The sequence below is a fragment of the Besnoitia besnoiti genome, chromosome III, assembly GCF_002563875.1.
Source record: "Besnoitia besnoiti strain Bb-Ger1 chromosome III, whole genome shotgun sequence".
Lineage (NCBI taxonomy): Eukaryota > Apicomplexa > Conoidasida > Eucoccidiorida > Sarcocystidae > Besnoitia > Besnoitia besnoiti.
Genome location: NC_042358.1, coordinates 3,686,248 through 3,703,662, shown reverse-complemented (window position 1 = coordinate 3,703,662; position 17,415 = coordinate 3,686,248). Strand labels below are relative to the sequence as shown.

The 17,415-nt window shown below is 55.7% G+C and overlaps 2 protein-coding genes across 2 annotated transcripts; both read left to right on the top strand.

Annotated features, from left to right (window-relative positions):
• Nucleotides 1-2,171: 2,171 nt before the first annotated feature.
• On the top strand, nt 2,172-9,380 carry BESB_048010 (SAG-related sequence SRS44; the record flags this gene model as incomplete). The annotated part of the gene is made up of 4 exons (XM_029363252.1): nt 2,172-2,266; nt 2,461-8,174; nt 8,414-8,757; nt 8,913-9,380. The coding sequence occupies 4 exons, from the start codon at nt 2,172-2,174 to the stop codon at nt 9,378-9,380; spliced, it is 6,621 nt and encodes a 2,206-aa protein (XP_029220618.1).
• Nucleotides 9,381-11,220: 1,840 nt separating this feature from the next.
• Nucleotides 11,221-17,125, top strand: BESB_048000 (phosphoacetylglucosamine mutase; the record flags this gene model as incomplete). Its single annotated transcript, XM_029363251.1, has 8 exons — nt 11,221-11,371; nt 11,787-12,791; nt 13,252-13,557; nt 13,919-14,604; nt 15,296-15,451; nt 15,833-15,997; nt 16,270-16,353; nt 16,931-17,125. 8 exons carry the CDS (start codon nt 11,221-11,223, stop codon nt 17,123-17,125), a joined length of 2,748 nt encoding a protein of 915 aa, XP_029220617.1.
• Nucleotides 17,126-17,415: the final 290 nt, after the last annotated feature.

Here is a 17,415-nt window from a genome sequence, read left to right as displayed (position 1 = left end):
CGACCAACGAGTCCACGCTGCCTGCGTTGCTTCCTAGACACGCAGGAACACTCTGCCCTCCAAGAAAGAGGGGGCGGAGAGATGCAGCCGGCGGTCTGGGACGTTCGGCCGAGCATCTTGAGGCTCCCCTGCTGCATGACAGGTTTCGGACTGTGGTGTTTGAGAAGCGTCCACGCAACGTTGAGTGTGGCTTGTGCACAGCATGCGCCGCAACGTGAAGGGTAGGTGAGGAGCTTCTCCCGTGGCATGTCGGTGTCACTTTCGCGGCGGGGAGGCGAAAGCGCTGCGTCCTGCGCGCCGAGCACGTTGCGTTTTCTGTGCCGCCACTGAGTGGAGGACAGGACCAATTCTGCGTTGCTGCAGTAGGGGGGCTGGGGGGCACGGCGCGGTTCATGCATTAGGGAACTTGCAGGTTGTCAGTCGAGCCAGCGCACAAGGCGTTTAGCTGCCGTCTCGAGGCACTTCCGCAGGTTACACAGTCACTGCCAAGAATCGGGGGAATATGGTGTCACTTCCTCCGTCGGTGTTGCTTGACTGCGTGGAGTGTGTATGGTTTCGTGGCTCGCTCATGTTCACTACGAAATGCCAGGCCCCGTCCGTGGAACCACGAGATTTTGCTGGCGCGCAGAGGAGGCATGGACAGTTGGTGTATGAGCTTTTTCGGGGTGCTTGGACTTCGATCGTTTGCAACTTGGGTTGGATGCTCCAGAACTTCCGGTGGTGGCTGCAATGGAGTCCACTGGAGAAGTCATTATGCTGCGGTGTCCATCAGACGAGGCCAGCTTCCGGTACCTCTTAAGTCGTTGGCAGTATCCGATGCCTGCCTCGAGCCCCCAGGCAGCCTGTAGCCACAGAGCGTGCTATTTTTCTCAGTCTGTCCTGCCCCGCTGGGAGCGGTCAGTGGCGAAATGGTTGTATTGTGCCTCCACAGTTACAATTATTACCAACATCACACGATCGGTCCCCGGTGCCCCTGCTTCACTAGCAGGGCGTACACACGCCAGACTCGCCGTGTCATGACGGAAGGTGGTGAGATTGCTCGTCAGCGAGGCTGTAACAGATCAGCGCGGTTCCGACGCGTCTGCGTAGGTTTCCAAACCTCTTCGGTTTAACAAAGGGGAAGACAGACAGATATATTCACGGCGCGGTATGTGCGTCTTCTACGTCTCGAAAACTGCCGAGTCAAAGAATGGACCACTTCGTAGCGTGCGGTTTTCGAGGAGCTGTCTCGGGAGTGGCTACTTCATGTGACATCGCGCTAGTCTTCTAAAAGTGCGTTCATGTCTGGTTAGCCAGGACCGAGTTCGCAATTAATTTCTCAGGAAGCTGAGGGGAGGCGTCTTTCGTATTGACTTCTGTGGAGGCTGAGATGTGCCGTAAAAAGCATGTGTGACTCCATAGTGGACGAGGTCTAGCTCGGGGCAGAGAAGATGTTTCGAAGCTATTCGCCAGCATGGCTGACATTTACTGTTGTCCCAACACCATTTTCAAGGCAGTATATGGCGCGGCGCAATCGTTTTCACAGCAGTCGTGTGTGCATAATACCGGCGAAACCATCCCGCCGTGTTCAACAGGCACGTAAAGTCTTCCCTCGACCCTCCTGCTGGCGCCCTCTTCGGTTTCTGCATGTCACCGCTGGCCGTGCACATCCGGTGCGCCTCCACGAGATGTCGCTCGTCGGTGGCATGACACACTCGGTAGTTCGCTAGGGACACTGGTGTCCCAATCACCACTCGCACCAGCAGTAAGATAAGAACAGAGTGCACAGGTGATCGTGTGGAGCTTGAGTCTCAGGATTTACACCTCAGGGCATCTGAGTGGCGCGATCTTTCGAGGTTCTACACTCATTTCTCCACAACATCCGGTAGACACAGACAGAAGACCTGCACCGCGCCCCCCCTCCCCCCCTCGCTACCGCCCGTAGCGGGTGTCATCCGGTGCCCGAGGCGACTCCAGACAGTGACACGAGCAGGCCAGTGGCTGGGTCTGTTCACGTCGTTTGGTTTGTTAAATAAGTACTGGACGATCGTCTGCCCTGCCCTCTATAACTCCTTTGGGCGACGCTCACAATCGCTTGGACGGCATTCCGTAGTCGCCTTTCATGAACACACGGTGTGCTTTTTGTTGTAGAAGTGGTTTCGTGCACAGCTCGCTATCTTTCGATAGTGTTGATGCTCCCTTATCGGGAGGGAGTGTGTAGACCATCTATTACGGCCTTCAGCAAAACGTTAGACTCTAATTTGTATCCGGGTCTGTACCTCGGCCGGTAATCTAGTCTCTGTGTGCGTACCAAAAAGCCGGCCTTCTACGCGTAGTGTGTACTGTAGGCACAATGAATCTGCTTTGTTTCTTGTTTGTACTGTCGAACAGTGGTGCATCCATGTTCTCTTCTAGTGCACCTGTGCCCGGTACGGGATTGGGATCTGCTCCGGCCCCGTTGCAAAATGACATGACTTCCAGAACGAAGAAGCTGATGATTGAAAAACCAGGAGACCGAGTGAGCTTTGATTGCCCTGTCTCCTCATCGTTATTCCCGGAGTTCACAGCGGACCGCGACCGTCGGAGCTCTACAGTGTATGCCGTGAGTGCTGGCGATACATGCAGAATTTTCGACAAGGCACTGAGACTCAGCGACATCGTTCCTGGTGCGTATCTTGTAGAGGAGCTCTCGTCAGCAGACAAAGAAATCAAGACATACACTGTCGTAGCCGAAGCCTTACCCTCGACCGACGTCAATCTTTGCTATATTTGCGTGCAAGATGATGGCTGGGTAGACATGTACACGACGGTAATTACTGTGAAAGGCTCTAGAGGTAATGATGAACAGGAGACCTCTATCCCATCGTCAGTGTGCAAGCCCAGTTTCTCTCTTGCAGCTTGGGCGCTTGGGGTGAGGCAGCCGACTGTTGCCCTTGATGTGACAGAGCCACGGCAGTCGGTGCGCTTCGGTTGCCAAAATTCTAGCACATTGTTTCCGCGGGAAGTTGGAGAGCCAGCAGGACAGGCATTTGTATATCCGGTCAGTGCGCGAGGAATGTGCCAACTATCGGAAGGCGTCTCGACTCTAGAAAGCTACCTTTCCGGTGCCTCACTCGAGGCAGACGTAGGGCAGAAAGTCAGCCACTTGTTTTCAATGTACAGACTAACCGTCCCTACGCTGCCGGACACTGAAAAGAACTTCTGTTACGTATGCACTCGGCACAATGACCCGGCGAACGGATGTGCAGTCCTCGTACAAGTTAGAGCAGCGAGGAAATCCGAGGATACTGGCAATCGGCTTTTTGGGCCTGTGTGCCCTCTTCAAGGCTCCCCCCTGACGACTGCGACCGGTCTTAAGAATGCGGCGATGACACTGGATATTCGTCGATCCAACTCCAGTGTTCAGTTTTTATGTCCCGATCATTCGCAGGTCTTGCCAAGTAATGCACCTTCGGAAAGGGCTCTGGAGGCTTCCGTTTTTGCGGTTGCCGAAGGCAATGCATGCCGTGTCGAAGGGCACCGCCCGCTACTTCAGGATGTAGTCCCAGGTGCGAAGCTGACGGAAAAAGTTGTTGTCGCTAAGGGGTCGGTCACCCGAGCGTACACATTTGCTGTGCGCATGCTGCCGGCCACAGAGCAGAAACTGTGCTACGTGTGCGCCCGCAGTTCGTCAGTGGCTTCCGGATGTGGGATCGTCATCACTGTGAAAGGGAAAGGGAGTGCCCATCAGTCAGAAGGTGTGCCTGTATGCCAACCGCGTTACTCTGAGGAGACAGCCGCAAGAGGCGTTAGGGCGCCGCTCATCAAGCTCGTGGTTGGCAATGCTTACGGCACTGCTCGATTCCAGTGTCCTGGGAACTCTAGAGCATTTCCCGCATATATGAATGAGAAGAACCAGGGAGTCTCCGCAGTATATCAGGTGTCCGATGAGGGCATTTGCAAGCTTAGGGACAACCCAGACAAACTGGATGATATTCTTTCGGGGGCGGCGCTGCAAGCAAATCCGTCTGCAGGAGACGGTGCAACAACGTACAGCCTCATGATTGCCACGCTGCCGCAGAAGGAGATCAAGCTGTGCTACGCATGCGTCGCGGACAACGATGTTGCAAATAGCTGTGGCGTGATGATAACCGTTAAGCCCGAGTCACCATTACCAGATGTTACGGGACGAGAACAGCAGGAATTCCCGGTCTGTACGCCGGAGTACTCCGTCCGAGTGGCAGAAACTGGCTTGAAGAAGCCCTCGTTGGTGCTCAAGGTCAATGATACGCAGCGTGCTGTTCACTTCACGTGCGCGCGGGGCTCTCTCATGTACCCAGAGCTTGACGACGCGTTTAGTCGACGGTCCGCGATTACGTACTCGGTTTCTGAGTTGTCTTGCAATCTGTGGGGAGAGCTGGTAGATTTAGAAGACGCTGTGCCAGGAGCAACTTTGGTGTCCAACGTCGTGCAGGACGGCCATGGAGCCACAGAGACGTACACGTTTGCATTACAGGAGTTGCCCGCTACGCCACAGAAGTTGTGTTACCTCTGCATTCAGGACCATGATATCCTGAATAGTTGCGCTGTGCTTATTGACATCATGGGCAGACCCCCCTTGGAATCTGCGACAGTCCCGAGAGCGACAGAGGCAAAATCTGATTCGGTCATCCCCACGACTACTGGAGAGACGTGCTCACCCACCTTCTCGGCCCATACTGCCGCCACAGGTCGAAGGCGTCCAGAAATGGAACTGTTTATCAATAACTTGCAGCGTACTGTCCAGTTTGCCTGCCCTGACGGCTCATTTCTGTTTCCGGAGTTTAACGACAGAGCTGGCCCAGTGTCTGGCAAAGTATACAGAATAGCAGGAGACTCATGTGACATCAGGGAAGAAGCGGCGTACCTGCAAGATGTGGTACCGGGTGCGGAACTGCGGTTACACCCCACTGTGGAGGGAGGAGAGGTGCAACGGCTGTATTCGTTCCATGCTGAGCAACTCCCACAACAAGATCAGAGGCTCTGCTACCTGTGCGTCCGCGGGGGAAATCCTGCAGACAGCTGTGCAGTCATGGTGACTGTCGAGGCACGCTTGTCTGCCGCACCCTCATCTCAGCCCCACGCGCGTGGGGACGTGGTGGAACCAGCGCCGCCTGTGTGCACGCCTGTTTACTCCCCAACGGTAGCTGAAAGCGGGATCGTGATGCCGGCGCTTGAGCTGACGATCGATGAGGGGAATCGAATGGTCCATTTTGTCTGTCCGGGAAACTCGTCGGTTCTTCCAGACCGCGCAGCAGTGGCACATCCACAGGTGGCCCTGGTGTATCCCGTGGGATTAGGTGGCACGTGTGATCTCGGGTCGCCGGCTTCGCGACTCGCCGATTTGTTGCCTGGTGCCGCGCTTCGCGCACACACAGCTGCTCACGAAGGGGGTGTCGGACGGGCGTACACGTTCATTGTTCCAACGTTACCCGAGCAAGACAAGAGACTTTGCTACGTGTGCGCAAGTAACCGTCAGACTGCGGAAAGCTGCGGGATACAGATCACGGTGAAGGGTACCAATAAGCGAACCGATGCCCTTCGTCATCCAGTTGTTTGCAATTTAAGCTATTCCTCGCGGTCACATGGGTCCGGCACACGGAAGGCAGCCATCGAGCTAGTGGTTGAGAAACCAAACTCGTCTGTGCGCTTTACATGCCCCGAGCGTTCAAGGGTATTCCCAGACTTTGCGACTTCAACAGGAAAAAGTTGTGCTCCGGCGTATGCGGTGAGAGGCAACGAATGCGTGTTCTCGGGGCAGGGAGACAGCCAGGAATGCTTGGTGCCGCCCGGAGCCATGCTTCGAGCGGAGACAATAGTCCAGGATGGAGTTCTGGCAAGGACTTACACATTTACCGTTACCCAACTACCGGCACAGGACATGCGATTTTGCTACTTGTGCGCACGCGACGAGGACATGTATCAGAGCTGCGGCGTCATCATTTCTGTTAAAGGCACCAGCCAGCCGCGAGGGCCAGAGAAGGGCCTTTCGTCAACGGAAACTGCCTCGCCGATTTGTTTCCCACAGGTGAGAGGGAACCCCGCACAGAGGGGCAGCCTTGAACCGTCTGTGTATTTGTCTATCAATCATCCGAGGGACGACGCCAGCTTCGTGTGTCCGGCTGGATCAGCAGTTTCATCGAGCAATGGGGTCGAACCGCAGGTGTACGTCGTAGGTTCAAGCGGCTCCTGTTTGCCTACGAACACTCATTTATCTCTGTCGGCCGCACTCCCCGGTGCGTCATTATCCGCCAACGACGTGACCGAAGACAAAATGGTTCTTAGGAAATATACTTTGAATGTTCCACGTCTTCCGGAGGAAGATGCCAAATTATGTTATGTCTGTGTCAACGAGATGGAACCGCAGAACAGCTGTGCCGTTGCCATCACTGTAAAAGGAAAGAAACATTTCCTTGATGGCCTGGTGCCTCCCTGTGCTCCATCACATCCTGGCTGTGCTTCGGACTCGCACGTAACAAAGCCACGTATCACGCTGACAGTGGACAAAGAGGACAGTAAGGTGACTTTCCAGTGCCCAGCCAGTACTTCCTTGTACCCAGACACTACAGTGGTCCCAGCCAACGCAACAATTTATCCAACCAACGATAGGGGTTCGTGTGTGTACCACGGAGGCGGAGAAGCTCCGGTGTTAGACGCCCTTGTCCCGGGTGCGACTCTACAAGCTACGGCTGGCGCCAACAGGGGGGCGGCTTCACGTAGCTACACACTGGACGTACGGAAGCTTCCGGAAGAGGAGGTAAGAATGTGCTATTTGTGCATGCATGGTGGCGACCCGTCTAACAGTTATGGCATTGTCGTTACAGTAAAATCGTCCCCCACTTCTCCCACTTCCCCCCCAGGAGAGCTGGAGCCGCCAGTCTGTGCTCCCGCGTGTGATGCCACAGTGGGGAAGACTGGAACGGTCAAACCACGGGTGACGCTTACAATTGATAAACCAGGGGGAAGCGCTAGTTTCGAATGTCCGGCAGGATCGACCATCCTCCCGGATCACGCGGAGACATCCGAGCAAAACTGTGCCCTTGTGTACGGTGTGCAAGGGGACAGCTGCGATGTACGAGGCCCTACTGCCATACTGGCAAGTTTGATTCCTGGTGCAAAACTCCACAGTATTTCGGGGGGCGAAGGAGAACTCAAAGGGAAGGTGTTCACGCTGACAGTCCCCGAACTGCCGCCGAAGCACCAGCGGGTGTGCTATTTATGCACCAATGATAGGGATTTGATGCAGAGCTGCGGAGTCTTAATCGATGTCAAGCCGCAGTCAGGAGACACCACAGTTACGGCGTCCGAAGTGTGTGAGCTAGGGTACGCGCCAACAGCCGTTACGACAGGCCTCCGCGTCGCCAGCGTCATACTAGATGTGAGGGAACCAAACAGTGGTGTGGAGTTCGTTTGTCCGGACGACTCCATGGTTATACCCATTTCTGCAACTTACCCGCGTGGTGCTGCGCGAGTGTACCCAGTGCACGGCAAAGACACCTGCGCCACCTCAGACACCATGGAACGTCTAACTGACCGCGTACCTGGAGCAAGACTTACCTCGATCCCGGGGATTACGGATGGAGAGAAAATGATGAAGTATACGTTCAGCGTGTCCAGCCTCCCGGAGAAGAACCAGGCCATTTGCTACGTATGCGTAGCAGGAGGGGACCTTTCACGCAGCTGCGGAGTAGTTATCAATGTTCATGGAACTGGGCTGCCCGCGCCGCCTTCCTCAACGGAACTAAAGATCTTTGATTGTCCGGTATCGTACAGTGAAGGAGTGAAGAAGGCAGGCACATTGCAGCCAGCAGTCAGGCTTATGGTAACCGCGCCCAACACGCCCGTCGGCTTCAAATGCACTGCGAATGCGAAAGTATACCCACCCAGTGTCACTCCGGAAACAGGCGTGCACACGCTCGTATACTCTGTGGGTGAGCGCGACGTGTGCAACGTGGGAGAGCCGTTGCTGAGTTTGAACGCTGAAGTTCCTGGTGCGAAGCTCACAACAAAAAAGGAGATGATCGATGGCTCTACGGTCACCACCGGCGTCATCAATCTTCCAATGCTTCCAAGCCGGCAAAGAAAATTCTGCTTCGCATGTGTGGACAGAGATAACTTGTTGAACAGTTGTGGAATTCTCATGACTGTTCCGTCTGCGAGGGACCGTCCAGTGCTAGGTAGGCAGATTATATGAGCAGATGGAGGGTACGCTTGCCGTATTTTTGAGATGCCCTTATGATGGTGTTGCCTGCCCGCATTTGAGGTTTCCGCATGCAGAACCAGCTACAGAGGAGGTACCCCCTGTGACGTCTCGGTTCAACAGCGGGGTCCCCATTCAGGATTGTACGTGCACCATTAGGATGAGCATACGATGGTACTGGTAGCCTGGTGTGCCATCGCCATGTTGTGCGTTCAGGGTACGTCTGCAACGATGTCAAGACGCTGAACATGACTGTGAACGCTCCCGGTGCGGTCACAGTGCGGTGTGGCTTCGATTTTCCGGATATCAGTCCAGCAGTCGATACTTCTCCGGCGGACCAGAAAGTCTACTACGGGGAGTTATGCGGCGACGCTGGAGCACTGAGGTCGGTGATACCTGGGGCGACTCTCGTGAGGGAGAGCGCGTATAACAATCTGGAGGAGGATGTGGCTGCCGCAGTTACACTGAATGTGCCGCCCTCGGCGACCGCCCAGACAATCTGCCTGAAGTGCTTACAGCCGAAGCCATTTGAATACAAAGCATGCACAGTGAGAGTAGCGGTGCGCCCTTCTGCAGTCGGCGCGTCTTCAACTGTGACGACTGCAACTACGAGGACTACTCACGGTCCCGCGATACCTATCAAACACGACGTTTTTCGGCCAGACGGAGGCACCTCGTCAACGGTAAGTAGCCCTACGTCAACTGCCACTGCTAGACATCCCCACTCGCCGACGAAACGAAGGCAAAATCCAACCACACCACACACTCACATGACGGCGACGACACCGAGGCCCACAGCGGCCGCAGGCCATCGGCCAAGCGCAACCCGGAAGGCGACACCAAATTCTGCATCCACAACAACCACACCGACAGGGAGCGAGTCGACCCCTACAAACCCGAAGGAATCACCGAGGGCCGCCAGACAGAAGACGGCATCAGGGAGGTCTTCGGTCGTGAAAACAGATTTGTCGCTCACTACAGCAACCACTATGCAACCGGGTTCGCTGAAAGGGATTCCGGTGCTGACGCAGAACGTTACACCCACGGGAGCGGTCTCGTCAAAGCCGGTTACGCGGAAAACAACAACACAAGACCAGAGAGGAGTGGTGCTACCAACGCATTCAACCACCTCAACAGGGGTGCCCTCACTGCCTACGGAGGCGGCATTGGATTGGCGTGGTAAAGTTGCATCACTAGCGGCCCGGTGGCGCCTTTTGGGAGGCTTCTCGACGGAACAGTCAGGCACACGCGTTTCTCAATCGCCTGCACAGGTCCCCATCCCGCCACCAGAAGAGAAACGATATGGGAGTACGCCGAGGTAAATGTGTGAACTCCGTAAGGTGTGCGAGGAGGGAGGAGCATCTTCACCAAGGAAAAGGAACTGGGAAAAGGGACGCGAGACACGCGACTCGCCGGCTCTCCGTTTCGAGCCGCTTGGTCTACTGCTTCTTGTAACAGTGAGAGTTTTTTAAACTCATTGTATGTAAGAGAACCGGTGAGGAGGCTAGATTGCTGCTGTACAGCGAACTTTCGGTGACGTGCTGGGGGGCCTCATTTTTCCGTTCATTGCCCGCGTAGCATCCAGGTGGAGGGCTCTTCAGCAAACCATGACGAACCACTGTGCCTTCCATTTACTGCGCGCAAGGCCAGAGAAGTGTCCATCAATCAAAAAAAGTATCTACTGACGCAAATGTGGACTGCTGGCGCCAGCGAAAACTGGTGCCGCTCGTTGCTGCACGCAGAGTCTTGTCCGAGGTCCTCCTCAAACATTGCAGCCCGCTACAGCGCTGTCGAACGCAAGTGCGAATCGGGCAGGTCTTCGGGAGTGAATTGGGATGCGCTAATTGATTCCAAATGGAAAGGTCTAACAGGAGGCGCAGAAGCGGTCACGGGTTCTCTAGCTCGTGTGGTGCGTCAACGAGCCCCGGCTGCTGAGGCAACGAGTCTACGGAAGTGTCGAGACCGGCACGTCCCACTAAGAAATATCTGCAGCTCAAGACACTTCCCTTAATCATAGGGCCCGTGACACTTTAGCAGACTGGTTCTGTTCGCTTGTGGTGCACTAGTCCTTGACGAATGAAGGCACTCTGGGGAACACTGATGGACAGGTGAATTGGGGACGGAAGGCGGGGGGTCCACGGGAGCAACTCGCAGCCGCGTTTTATAGTTCATCGTTGACTGGGGACAGCGCTGCTACGGTCCCCGGATTCTTAAGCTACCCTTTTTTTTGGCGCCGTGTCCTCGAATGACACTAATCTCTTCTGTGTAGGTTCCTGCTATAATGAATTGGAAGACAGCTAAGTCAAATGCCGTGCGAGAGTCCGCAGCATGTGACTTCGCATGCGGTCACCCCCCATTCCAGCTATTCTGTCCGGACATGGCACTTGTGTCTTTACTTCACAGTATGTCAATAATTTCCGCTAGCTACTTTCCGCTTCATCACGGAGTCGATGGTAATCCGTCGGGTAGACTCTCACTTGTTTACGCGTTCTTCGTCCGGGGTCGTCACTTACCACTTGAGCGGCACGTCTGTTAGCCCCGCGCTCTCCTTTCCGCTGCCCAGTTGTTTCGATTCTGTGCGAGCCGACATCTCGGGCCCTGTGTGCACAACGGAGAGCCTTTTTACTTTGCTTCTCATGACAGTGCCTCAAACCGTACGGTTCTTGGCTCCTAGGCCTCAACGACGGGGGCAGACAGCGTCATCCAGCCCCGCTAGAAGCGCTGGCGACAAGCAGACCGAGTCAAGGCTCGCGCGTGTCGCGTGTCCCGTGTATTAACGCACTCCTTCCTGAGCTAGACAGCCATGTGAAATTTCTTGTCGCAGGCAAATCCATACTCCCAGATTCTCATACTGTTCGGCCCTGTCTTTCGTCGTCTGCAAGAAGTGAGGGGTGCAAGTGAAAACTGTCGGAAAGCTGTCCGCGAGGTCGTTGGCTTCGCAGTGACGAACGAATTTGCTTTGCACGCGGACGCTGCAGTCCTAGAATCGGTTCACTCTGCGTTTGTGTGTTTTTCCTGCCCCGATGACAAACGGAACCGCGCCACAGGCTTCCGAGAGGCCTCCAAAGGCGGACCTGGAATTGCCTACAGGCGCCGTCTCCATCGAAGCCCTCGCAGCATCTTTGTCACGGTATCCACGTGCGCCAGATCGGAAGTTTAATTACGGAACTGCGGGTACGTCTCTGGTGTCTTTGCTGCCCGTTTCTTGTGGTAGTTTTGAAAGGCGCAATTCGGTCTCGCCGCGGCATCAGAGCCGACTTCCCCGCTGCAGCGAGTGACGTTCGAGAGTCCTCACGCACCGATTCTGCTTGTATGTTTGCGAAAATGGAAGATGAACTCTTCAAACCCGACGGAATCGTATATACATCGGCGTATTTGCATGTGGATGCGTCGGCTGGCGGGTGCTGAGCCTACGGCCAAAGGCATTCAGACATGTCAATTGAGGACAAACGCGGTGGTTGCGCGCCAGCTGTGATCGGACCACACGTGAGCCAGCGCCGCGCCCTCTCAAGACCACCCTACTCACATGCCTGGCGAACTCGCATCTACCTAGCTTCCCCGCTGTCGCCATTCTTCTGATTTTTTTTAGGTTTTCGCGCCAAGGCAGATCTCCTCCCCTCGGTTGTTCACCGATGTGGACTTCTGGCTGCGCTTTTCGCCGTCTACCAGCAAGATAAAAAGGAACGGGAAGCCCGGGCGCAGGCGGGGGCTAAGAATCGAGAAGCCAAAGCGGAACGATATGCGCACTCCACCGCCGTTTACGTCGGCTGTATGATCACAGCGAGCCATAATCCCGAGGAAGACAATGGCGTGAAGCTCGTAGGCGTCGATGGATGTCTTCTTTCTCCCGTCTGGGAACGATATGCGGAGTCTCTGATTAATTCGGCTTGCTTCGCTCAACCCGCGTCACAAAACTCCGTTTCAGTGGCAGGCTCGGCGCAGTCCGAAAGAACCCTCGGCAACGGAAAAATTCCCCATGACGACGCCGGCAGGGGCTGCGCGGAGTCTGTACACCGCGAAGTGAAGGCGCTGACACAAATTGTCCACGAGCTGTTTGGAGGGAACGACGGAGACACAACCGACGGAGACACAACTGACGGGATGAATGCAGCAAATGGATGCACAGAGCCTTCTGGAGACGAGAAAGGCAAGCATTCCTCCACAGATGCTTCGCCGTCCGTCTTGTTTCCGTGTGTCCTTGTGGGCCGGGACAACCGACCTTCTTCAAAGAGCCTGCAAGCGGCGTTCGAATCAGGTGTACGTACACTCGGCGTTCAAGTCGTTTCTCTCGGACAAGTGACCACCGGACAGCTCCAGTTTATCGTCAGACGACAGAACGAGAGAAGCGAGGATGCCCGGCGGTGTGCGAACGCCGAGCTCACTGCTGGCGAGGTCCTCGAGGATGCGCACCGAGGAGAACCTGAAGAAGGCGGGGAGGGTACGGCTCTCGTCCGTGACTACTACGTGCACTTTTCGAAGGCGTTTTCGCAGTTCATGGTTCAGGCGAGGCAGCTGAAACGCGTCGCGCGAGCAGGAAGCGGAACTGTTGTGAAATGCGCTGAGGCGCCGCATGCTGGCGATGAACGGAAAGACAGTGAGGGGTCAAATACTAAGCGAACGCCAGTTCGACACTGGAGGCTGCGTTTTGAATCAAGTTCGCAGATTGTTTTGTCTCAGAGTGATGGGGAAACCAGTGACGACAGGCATAAAGCCTGTTCCCATCTGGCGGGCTGAACGTGAGTTCCTTGTACTGCCTGGATGAGATTATTCCACTGCGAGGCCATACGGTTCACACACATGCTGCAAGCCTCCAAATGCATACGTATATGTGTATTTATATTTATACGTATATATATCTACGCATCTCTATATCTTGAACATATGCACGCTTTACCGCTTCCTCCTTCAGGTTTGATGTGTTTTATCCGGAGCGTCGCGATTCGTGCATGCCTGTGCACATGCCGTGTATGCCCAGGCGTCTGTGCGAGTCGGCGGCGCGGTGTCGCGGATCATCTCGTTTTGGGAAGTTCTGGTTCGTGCCTGTGAGTTTGCAGCAGGCGGCTCTCCCTCTCCTTTGTCTCTTCGTGCCCTCTACGTTGATGCGGCGAACGGGGTTGGCGGCGCATCCGTGAAGCACTTCAGCGAGCTGCTGTCGAGCGAATCGGGTCTGTCTCTCTTTGTGCGGAATGAAGGCCGAGCGGGGGGGGAAAGCGACGGCCAGGCGCCGTTGAAGGAAGGCGGCCGGAGAGCGGGGGACGAGTCAGCCGGCGCCGCGAAGAAGGCGACAGAAATTGAAGGTCTCAACTTCCTGTGTGGCGCGGAGCATGTACAGAAACGCAAGGCTCTGCCGAGAAACTTCGGTAAGCCTCACAAACACTCTTCACGCACAGGAAGCGCGGAGAGCCAGAGAGAGAGACTTTTCTTGAGATTTCTTTAGGAGCTTCCCCTAAGGCCCCCCCCCCTCAAGCATGTTTTCTCGGCCCGCTTCCGTTAACTCAGCCGCGCGTATCCCCGCCGGTTTGCGTCTTGCTTCGCACACGCCGCAGTCTCGGCCCTTTGTGAGGACTGCGTTGCATCGCTGGGAGCGACTGTTGCGGCGACTCGCTCGGCAGGTTTTCGGTTTCGCTGTTTCTGTCTATTCGTCGTGTCTCTCTCGTGCGGCTGGCCCCCTTCTCGCTGCGCGTCTCCCCACATCGGCGGCCTGACGGACTCTGTGTGCAGGCTACCGCGGCGATCCAACGGAGGGCGCGCTGTGCGCCTCGTTCGACGGCGACGCCGACCGGCTCATTTTTTTCACTTGGGAGATGAAGCAGGCGCCCTATTCCGCGTTTCCGTCTCTGAGCCGCGGCACGTCAGCGCTGCAGCGTCTCGGTTCGCGTGAGGAGGTCGTGCGAGGCGAGCTCCAGCGCGCGTTTTCTCTCTCGGATGGATTCGCTTCGCCTGAGGCCTGCAGCGGCCCGTCCAGGGAGAGAGAAGAGGGCGCAGCCGCAAACGAGGGCAGAGGCGCGGACTCAGGGAACGCAGAGGAAGCCGGGACTGCCTGCGAGGCGCGGAGTGCGGTGGAGGCAGAAGGATGCTGTCGGGCGTCGTGCGCAGACGCGGACGGCGGCGCGTCGCTTAGCGAAAACGCGGTGAAGCGCATGGCGTCCTCTGCACTTGACGTGAGCGCAGAGAACGCGATTCGCATGCGCTTGTACGACGGAGACAGAATCGCGTGTCTCGTGACCCTTGCGCTCATTTCGCTCCTCAAGCAAGCTCTCGGGAAACACGAAGAAAATGACAAACAGCCCCGCGCGTTGACTTTGAGCATTTGCGTCGTACAGACGGCGTACGCGAACGGAGGAAGCACAGCGTTCCTGGAGCAACTCCAGGCAGCCGCTCAGCCGCTTGCCTCTTCAGGAATCACTGTGCGTCTCCCTTCTCGACTGTAAAGAGAACTCGATGTGCTTCTCTTCCCTTCTTTGTCTGCCCCTGTCTCTCATCGGGGGCGCCTTCTCGCGGGCTAATTTTTCCCCTTCTGACCCCGCCGAAAGCTAAAAGCTGTAATTTTAATTATCGCGTAAATGCAAACGTATGTGTGTACCTGTATGTGCAGATGGGTTTGTATGTATGCACGTACGTAGACAAACGAATATACATATATATTTATTTATCCATGCTGTCCGCCCATTTTCCCGGTTTTGCATTCTTTTTCCTTCTGTGGCCTTCCTCTATGTGTGCATGGGCAGTACCCCCCTTCCGCGTTAAGCGCTCCTTTCGGCGCCTCCCACCGCCGCGTTGACACTCTGTGTACTTTTCTGTCTTGCTGGTTCGTTCTCGGACTCCTCGGCCTCTTCTCCCCCTCCGTTTCTCTCGTGCTCCCGCTCATCCTCTCGAGGTTTCCCTGTTTTGTGGTCTAGTCTGCGCGTTCTTCTTTGCATTTCGGGTCTTTTTTGTCAATCCTGTCTCCCTCGTTTTCGCCTCGCTGGCTTTCCTTCTTTGTCGGTATGATTCCGCCGCTGTGTCGTGTGTCTCTCTTCGGCGGCCCTTCTCTGGCCCCCCTCCCTCCCCTTCCTCCCCTCCACAAAGTGTGCGCCTTTTTTTTTGTTCACTTCGCAGTTTGAGCTGGCGTGCGTGCCGACTGGGGTGAAGCACCTCCACCGCCGCGCGGCCGAAGCAACTGTCGGCGTCTATTTCGAGGCGAACGGGCACGGGACCGTCGTTCACGACGAGGCGCGACTCAGCGAGTGGGCGGCCGAGCGGAATCTCTCCACAGTGCGTTCGCAGAGGCGACCGAATGGGAAGGGGCGCGCGACAGGACCGAGGTGTTGCAGCGCCAACGGGTGGGAAGCCTCTGGAAAAGACTAAAGACCGCATTTGAGCAGTGTGCATGTGTATCTGCGCTCATATCCACCCATATACTATATATATCCAGCCCTATATATATATATATATATATATATATATATATGTACAGTGTCTCTGTATATATACTTGCGCGGCCTGCGCAAGTATATATAGGAGGACGCCGCGTGCGTCTCTTGACGGGGCATTCGCGAGCTGCGAAGAGGAGACGCGGAGAGGGGGAGAGGAGCGGGGGCGCAGCGGAAGCGGGTGAAACGGCTCGGCGCGGCGTCGATGTCGCGCGTGTTTCAGGTCGAGGAGTGGCAACTGCTCACGCGCTTCCTCCACCTCTTCAACGCAGCGACGGGGGACGCCTTGGCCGATCTTCTCGCCGTCGTCGCCGCGCTCTCGCTGCTCGACATGACGCCTCAGCAGTGGAGCGACCTCTACGATGACCGCCCGTGCTACACACTCAAGGTAGGGAAGCAAACGACACCTTCGCTGCAGACGTGTGCAGTTCTCTGCACTCAACCACGAGCACCTCTCTGTCTAGCTCTCTCAGACTGCTTCATCAGCTAAGAGTGTGGGATTCCAGGGTCGCGGTAATGACTCTGGACGCAGCTTTGCGACCTCGTCGTCCGCGCCCTGCAGCCGCCAGATGACCAGGCAGCCCCACATTCCTCCAGGTGCCGCTGGAGACTTACCGCCCGCTGCGCATTTATGTGAGTACGGCGTTTTCCCGGAATCAGGTCGCCCTTCCGCGACGCGTCCTCTCCACTCTGAAGCCCGACCCCCGCCACGAAAAGCGACTCCTGGAGATGCCTGCTCTGCAAGTGAGCCCAGTGCGAAACCAAAGTCCGCCCCTCTGCAGATTTTTATCCGCGGCGGCACCTGCCTCCGCCTCACGCGCTCTCGCTCAAGACTGTTCCGTGATTACGCAAAATATGTAAATATAGTTATTCAAAAACGAATGTATATATAGATATATATTGTATCACCTGGGGACCTGGAGCAGATCCTCATCTGGGGTGAAAGACTCAGACAGGGAGACGGCGAAGGCGATGGATGACACCTCCGCACCGCCGAGATCTGCTCCGGCTACTTCGGCTGTCTTTCTCTCTGTCGCCTTATCTGTATCCATTCAAATACCGTATTTCTAGAGCAACAGATCCATATACATACATATATGTATAAACTCATCCATAGATTAAGTGTATATACATCCATAACTATATCTATATATATATATATATATATATATATATATCCATCCAAACTCGAAACATATATGCATACATATACATATATGGTCTTTGTGTATGTGAATGCGTCCATGCGGGAGGTGCAGCTGGCGCCTTTGGCTGGAGTGGCTGTGGCCTGCGTGTTTCCGCGGTTTGCTTTGCGCTGCAGGCGCGGATCGACGAAGCAGTGGAGGCGACGGCGCCGTTCTGTCGGGGCTTCGTGCGTCCCTCGGGAACGGAAGACGTGTGCCGAATCTACGCGGAGGCGCCCGACTTGCAGTCCGCGAAGACACTCGGCCGCCTGATCTCTGAACTCGTCGTGCAGCACGCGCAGGCCGCGGAGGACCTCGAGGGCAAGCTCTGAAGCGAGGAGATAACGGTTTCTAGAAAAACATTTCGAAAGCCGCAATCAGACGGCCTTGTCGCGCGTCCTGCACGCGCCCGGCGAAGGCCCGCGGGAGCGACGGACTCAGCGAAGGAAGCCAGAGAGAACGAAGGAGGTAGACCTCCACAGCATCGCAGCTCCAGAGAAATGCATAACGGAGGACGCCGGCCGACGGCGTGCGCGTGACGAGTGAGCCAAGAATCGTGAAGGTGCTCCAAATCTGTAGCATGATTGTCAGTCACCATATATATATATGTGAATATATATAT